The 5,722-nt window shown below is 67.8% G+C and overlaps 2 protein-coding genes across 8 annotated transcripts in view; both read left to right on the top strand.

Moving 5' to 3' along the window:
• PLXNB3 (plexin B3) overlaps nucleotides 1-884 on the top strand; it is a 13,905-nt gene extending 13,021 nt beyond the window's left edge. For 5 of the 6 annotated variants that reach the window (XM_012734490.1, XM_004695218.2, XM_012734494.1 and 2 more), the window contains 4 exons: nucleotides 15-79; nucleotides 142-217; nucleotides 334-408; nucleotides 586-884. In XM_012734490.1, coding sequence (XP_012589944.1) covers nucleotides 15-79; nucleotides 142-217; nucleotides 334-408; nucleotides 586-690 — 321 coding nt within the window. In that variant the 3' untranslated portion in view covers nucleotides 691-884. The remainder of the gene's footprint in view (nucleotides 1-14; nucleotides 80-141; nucleotides 218-333; nucleotides 409-585) is intronic. The other variant, XM_012734493.1, reaches the window with a different exon arrangement.
• Nucleotides 885-1,783: 899 nt separating this feature from the next.
• Nucleotides 1,784-5,722, top strand: part of SRPK3 (SRSF protein kinase 3) — a 4,355-nt gene continuing 416 nt past the window's right edge. The window contains exons 1-14 of one of the 2 annotated variants that reach the window (XM_004695219.2): nucleotides 1,784-2,038; nucleotides 2,114-2,244; nucleotides 2,379-2,487; nucleotides 2,600-2,687; nucleotides 2,922-3,009; nucleotides 3,445-3,551; nucleotides 3,628-3,790; nucleotides 3,881-3,906; nucleotides 4,318-4,438; nucleotides 4,520-4,759; nucleotides 4,835-4,935; nucleotides 5,262-5,369; nucleotides 5,449-5,518; nucleotides 5,599-5,691. In XM_004695219.2, coding sequence (XP_004695276.1) covers nucleotides 1,992-2,038; nucleotides 2,114-2,244; nucleotides 2,379-2,487; nucleotides 2,600-2,687; nucleotides 2,922-3,009; nucleotides 3,445-3,551; nucleotides 3,628-3,790; nucleotides 3,881-3,906; nucleotides 4,318-4,438; nucleotides 4,520-4,759; nucleotides 4,835-4,935; nucleotides 5,262-5,369; nucleotides 5,449-5,518; nucleotides 5,599-5,691 — 1,492 coding nt within the window. In that variant the 5' untranslated portion in view covers nucleotides 1,784-1,991. The remainder of the gene's footprint in view (nucleotides 2,039-2,113; nucleotides 2,245-2,378; nucleotides 2,488-2,599; nucleotides 2,688-2,921; nucleotides 3,010-3,444; nucleotides 3,552-3,627; nucleotides 3,791-3,880; nucleotides 3,907-4,317; nucleotides 4,439-4,519; nucleotides 4,760-4,834; nucleotides 4,936-5,261; nucleotides 5,370-5,448; nucleotides 5,519-5,598; nucleotides 5,692-5,722) is intronic. The other variant, XM_012734499.1, reaches the window with a different exon arrangement.

Raw genomic sequence — 5,722 nt, forward strand, 5'->3', positions numbered from 1 at the left:
CCCCCCCCGAGCAGGACTCCCCAGTGAACAAACTGCTCTACGCCCGGGAGATCCCTCGCTACAAGCAGATGGTGGAGAGGTACGTGCGGGCAGGCCGGACGGGCGGGCGGACGGCGCCGGCGCTCACTGCCCCTTCTCCAGGTACTACGCCGACATCCGCCAGAGCGCACCCGCGGGCTACCAGGAGATGAACTCGGCTCTGGCCGAGCTCTCTGGGGTGAGGCAGGGCCCACACATGCGCTTTGTGTTGGGGGAGAGGGGAGGACCGATGGGCCAGGGAGGCTGGGGCCTAGACTGGGGCCTCATCCCTGTGTCCTGACATGCGGCCCCCAGAACTACACGTCTGCTCCCCACTGTCTGGAGGCCCTGCAGGGACTCTACCACCACATCCACAGGTATTATGACCAGGTGAGGCCCGGCTGCTCCGGAAAGACCCACTGGGAGTAGCGGTGTCCAGGCCGCCCTGGCGCAGGGGCCGGGGGGCGGGCTGGGCTGCGGAGCGGCCTTCTGCCAGCTTCCTCCGGAGGCCCCGCTGGCCCGGGGCAGGGAAGGCTCGCGGGCACTCACCTGCCTCCGCCCTGGCAGATCATCTGCGCCCTGGAGGAGGACCCGGTGGGGCAGAAGATGCAGCTGGCCTGTCGCTTGCAGCAGATCGCCGCCCTGGTGGAGAACAAGGTGACCGACCTGTGAGCCCGCTGCAGTCAGCAGGCGAAGCCCCAGGATGGGACCATCGGTGGCAGAGGGCTGGGCCCCCGCTGCTCCTCCTCCCCCACCAGCGCCTCTAATTTATAGCCACCCCCCGCCCCCCACTGGCCCCCACTGTATTTATTTGCTTGCCGAAGACTCACAAGTGGAAATAAAACAGACAGGTGTTTTTTCAGAAAGCTCCCAGTGTGTGGTCCCTGCTGCCTCGGGGGTCTTCAGGCACTCCCAGCCGGGGCGCCCCCTGCCTCCCCCACACCCTCCAGCCACGCCCACCCTCAGAGGTCTCTCTTGGGAACAGGGCTGCCGCCGGCGGCTGCACTCTGACTTCTGCCTCAAAGCAGCCAGTGGGCATCTGAAGAGCCAGAACGCCCGGCAGCCTCTGCCACCAGGGTCCATAGGTTCCTGCAAGGACCCCCACCCCTGGCTGCTCTGCTGCCTCCCGGGGCCCCTCACAGCCACTCCGAGCGCTCAGTTCTTCTGGTCCCTGAATGCTGGCCCGGTCACCACCTGGCCTGGCCCGGGCTGTCTGTAGCCCACAGAGAGGCCCCCAGGGCAGGACAGGCCGATGGCTCCCTGGGCCTGCCAGCCACACGTGGCACACGTGGCAGCGACCAGCTCGGGGCAGAGCACCGATCCCGGGCGACTCGCACCCTCGCTCGGCCAGTGCCCCAGCGACGCCACGTTTGGGGGGGGCACCGGGCTCCCTGGCCAAGGAGCAGCAGGAACCGGGCAAGAGTGGGCAGCAGACAGGGCGCCATGCGGCCGAGGGGCTGCCTCCGGGAGGCTCCCATGCGGGCCAGGCGGGAAGGCACTGTTCCAAAAGTGTTGCTGGTGCCCTAGAGGGCCCGCCACCCATGACCACAACCCCTGAGTCTTCGAGTGGAACCTCCCGCCGGTACACAGGGCTTTGCAGTACGGGGCTTAGGCTGGGGACCCCGTTGCTATCAGAGTCCTGGACGCAAGGGCTCGGCCCACTCAGTGGCTACACCCCAGTGTGGGTATCACCCTTGGTCCTGGGGCTTGGGGGCGGGGGAGGGGGAGGCTGAGGCTGAAGGCCAGCCTGCCATATCCCCGAGGGGCCGCCATCAGCCCTGGGGGCTTGCCCCAGGCTGGCAGCTGGGTCTGGCCACTGCCCCTCCCCTCTGCATACCTTGCCCGCAGCCGAGCAGCTGGGAGGCTATTTATAAAGGCGGGTGAGGTCAGCAGCCGCCGCTATAAATGCGCAGGCCGTGGCGGCCCCACAGGAGCGGCTGCCCAGGGCGCAGTGGGCCGCTCGGCTGGCCGGGATGAAGGCCAGCGCAGGTGGCGGGGACAGCGGCGGCAGCAGCAGCAGGTAGGGCCGGGCCCGGGCACCATGGGGGAGGGGCCTGGAGCGTGCTCACCGCCTGACCACCCACCCCACCCACAGCTCGCAGGCCTCGTGCGGGCCCGAGTCCTCGGGCTCTGAACTGGCCCCAGCCGCGCCGGCGCCACGGATGCTGCAGGGGCTTCTGGGCTCTGATGACGAGGAGCAGGAGGACCCCAAAGACTACTGCAAGGGTGAGTTTGAGCTCTGGCCTGGGATGCAGCAGCCACCGGAGGGGCCTCCAGCCTGAGCGGCCTCGGGTGTCCGGGGGTGCAGAGGGAAGCGGCTGCCCTCACCTAAGCTCTCTGCTCTCCCACGCCTTCCCCAGGCGGCTACTACCCTGTGAAGATCGGGGACCTGTTCAATGGGCGGTACCATGTGGTGCGCAAGCTGGGCTGGGGCCACTTCTCCACGGTCTGGCTCTGCTGGGACATCCAGTGAGCGCCCCCCCCCACCCCACCCCACCGGGATCCAACCCCTGGGCTTGGCGGAGGCACCCACGAGAGCACTGTGGGTCTGGCAGGGGCCAACCGGCTCTCCGGGTTGCAGGCGCAAGCGCTTCGTGGCCCTGAAGGTGGTGAAGAGTGCCGGGCACTACACGGAGACAGCTGTGGATGAGATCAAGCTCCTGAAATGTGTGAGCACCTCCCCGGGCCGCTGCGCCCTGGGGCCGCCACCGGGGCCTGGCAGCTGGGGTGGGGCCAGCCGGGCTTCCTGGGGAGGCGGGGCCGGCAGGGCCGGCTCTGGCTGCCTGGGCGGGCCGAGGGAGGACCAAGAGTGAGGGGGCCCAGCCAGACGGGTCAGGGTGCCACGGGAAGCAGCAGGTGAAAGGCAGGTGGGAGCCATCCGTCACCCCTCGGCTTTGCTCCAGGTCCGAGACAGTGACCCCAGTGACCCCAAAAGAGAGACCATCGTCCAGCTCATTGATGACTTCAGGATCTCAGGGGTTAATGGTGTCCGTATCCTTCGGAGCCTGGCAGGGCAGGGGTCACCCCCATCTGTGAAGTGGCTGTGTCCCTTCTAGAAAACACCCCCCACTGTCGGGGAGTGCATGAACAGGCTGGCTTTGGTTATCCATGGATGTTGCCGATACCCCAGTTGGCAGTGTTGTCCCTTCAGGGGCCTGCCCATGCCCAGAAGCCTTGGGCACACTTGGGCACAGCAGTAGGGCCGGCCTGAGGCCGTCTGCTCCCCCACGCCCTGTCCCCAGAGGGCCATGGAATCTCCCTTCCTAACTGGTACCTGTTTGAGCAACACGGATGCCATGACGACACCAGGCGGTGACTGCCAACCTGCCCCAGGGCTGCCGTGCCACCCCCATGCCCACCTCACTGGTCCCCATCCCAGCCGAACACGGGGCCCGTGCCTGGGCCGCCCTTCACTCCTGGCCCCAGATGTGTGCATGGTGCTGGAGGTCCTGGGCCACCAACTCCTCAAGTGGATCATCAAGTCCAACTACCAGGGGCTGCCCGTGCCCTGTGTCAAGAGCATCGTGAGGCAGGTGAGGCCATGGCGCCTGTGTCCAGAGCACGCAAGGCCGCCCGCGGGCTGCGGGGCTTCAGGAGGCATGTCTGCAGGTGCTGCACGGCCTGGACTACCTGCACACCAAGTGCAAGATCATCCACACGGACATCAAGCCCGAGAACATCCTGGTGTGCGTGGGCGACGCCTACGTCAGGCGCCTGGCCGCAGAGGCCACCGAGCGGCAGCAGGCAGGGGCGCCGCCTGCCCGCTCCACAGGTACCCGGGTCTGCTCCGGCCGGGCTGGGCTCTCTGGGTCTCGGTCCCTGCCTGAGTCTGCTCCGTTCTCTCCTCACGCCGGCTCACCAGTCAGCACAGCCCCTCAGGAGGTCTTGGTAAGTTGGGGCACCCCTCTGCTCCTGCACGCATCCCCCATCTCCTTGGAGCTTGCTCCCCACCCCCTCCTGCAGTGGCACCTCCAAAAGCCTGGGTGGCTGAATGGGGGAGGGGGCAGTGGCTGCCAGCTGGCCGCAGCCCCGTGGCAGAACAGCGTGCTCAGCCGCCGCAGGTAGGCCGGCTACTCCGTCCACCTCCCCACCCCAGGCTGGAGCCTCAGGAAGCGGACAGCAGAAAGGCAGGCAGGCGGGGGCGAGGGGCCAGTGCCAGAAGGTGGGCTACAGGGTGTGATGCCCCAGCTGGTGTCCACAGGTGCCCCAGGGCGCAGAGGTCTTGGCCCCCAAGGCAGCGGCTCAGGCCGGTTGGGGGCCAGTTCGGGGACCCTGTGGTGACCCCGGCTCTAATGGCAGACTGGCAAACTATCGAAAAACAAGAGGAAGAAGTTGAGGCGCAAACGGAAACAGCAGAAACGGCTGCTGGAGGAGCGGCTGCGCGACCTGCAGAGGCTGGAGGCGGCGGCGCAGGCGGAGGGTGCGCGCAGGGGCCAGGGCGTGGGGCTGCCGGGTGCCAGCAAGGAGCCCCCTGCTCACTCGCCACTTGCTGTCTCCCAAGACTCTGGCTCCAGACTGGAGGGGGGCAGCGGCTCCACCTCTTCTTCTGGCTGCCACCCAGGGGGGGCCAGAGCCAGCCCCTCCCCAGCCTCCTCTTCTCCCGCCCCCGGCGGAGACCGCAGCCTCAGCCCCGGCTCGCAGACCTCCGGCTTCTCGGGCTCCCTTTTCTCTCCGGCCTCCTGCTCCATCCTCTCTGGCTCGTCCAACCAGCGGGAGACCGGGGGACTCCTGTCACCCAGCAGTAAGTCGGGGGGGGGGGGGGCAGGGGTCAGCAGGAGAGGCCAGCTCATCCTCTCCCTGCCTGTCCTTTCCTTAGCACCGTTTGGTGCCTCGAACCTCCTGGTGAACCCTCTAGAGCCCCAGAATGCAGACAAGATCAAGATCAAGATCGCAGACCTGGGCAACGCCTGCTGGGTGGTATGAGGGGACCGTGCTGTCAGGGTGGGGGCACAACTTCACTCTGGGGGCCCCAGACTGGCCTCCCAGCTTTGCTCACAGACCACCCGAGGGTTGGCCTCCTGCCACAGACCCAGGGCCAAGCTGGCCTAGCATCCGTCCCGCCCAGCCCGCAGTCTGTGTGAGGCTGAGGGCAGAAGGCAGCCCTCACGGGACGTCTGAGAACCCCCAGGGCAAGTCCCACCAGCTCCTCGGTGCAGGATCAGCACGGGGAGTCAGCACGGGGAGTCGTGCGGAGGCTGGCCAGCTGCAGCCCCAGCTCCCTCAAGGAGCTCCCTCGCCCACAGCACAAACACTTCACCGAGGACATCCAGACACGGCAGTACCGAGCTGTGGAGGTGCTGATCGGCGCGGAGTACGGCCCCCCAGCTGACATCTGGAGCACAGCATGCATGGTGGGCCTGCCCTGTCCTCCCTCCGCCGTCCCCCGCCAGAGCCATGCCCCCACCCACAACTCACCTCTGCACCCCCCAGGCCTTCGAGCTGGCCACCGGCGACTACCTGTTTGAGCCTCACTCCGGAGAGGACTACAGCCGCGATGAGGGTAGGGGCGGGCCCCGGGCTAGCGCTGGCTCGGGCCCCGGGCCCCGGGCCCCGGGCCCCTCTCACCGCCTCTGTCCACAGACCACATTGCGCACATCGTGGAGCTCCTGGGTGACATCCCGCCCGCCTTCGCCCTCTCCGGCCGCTATTCCCGGGAGTTCTTCAACCGCAGAGGCAAGGCTCGGGATGCCCGAGGTGGGGGGGG

Source organism: Condylura cristata, unplaced genomic scaffold (assembly GCF_000260355.1).
Source record: "Condylura cristata isolate star-nosed mole 26May11 unplaced genomic scaffold, ConCri1.0 scaffold00057, whole genome shotgun sequence".
Taxonomy (NCBI): domain Eukaryota; kingdom Metazoa; phylum Chordata; class Mammalia; order Eulipotyphla; family Talpidae; genus Condylura; species Condylura cristata.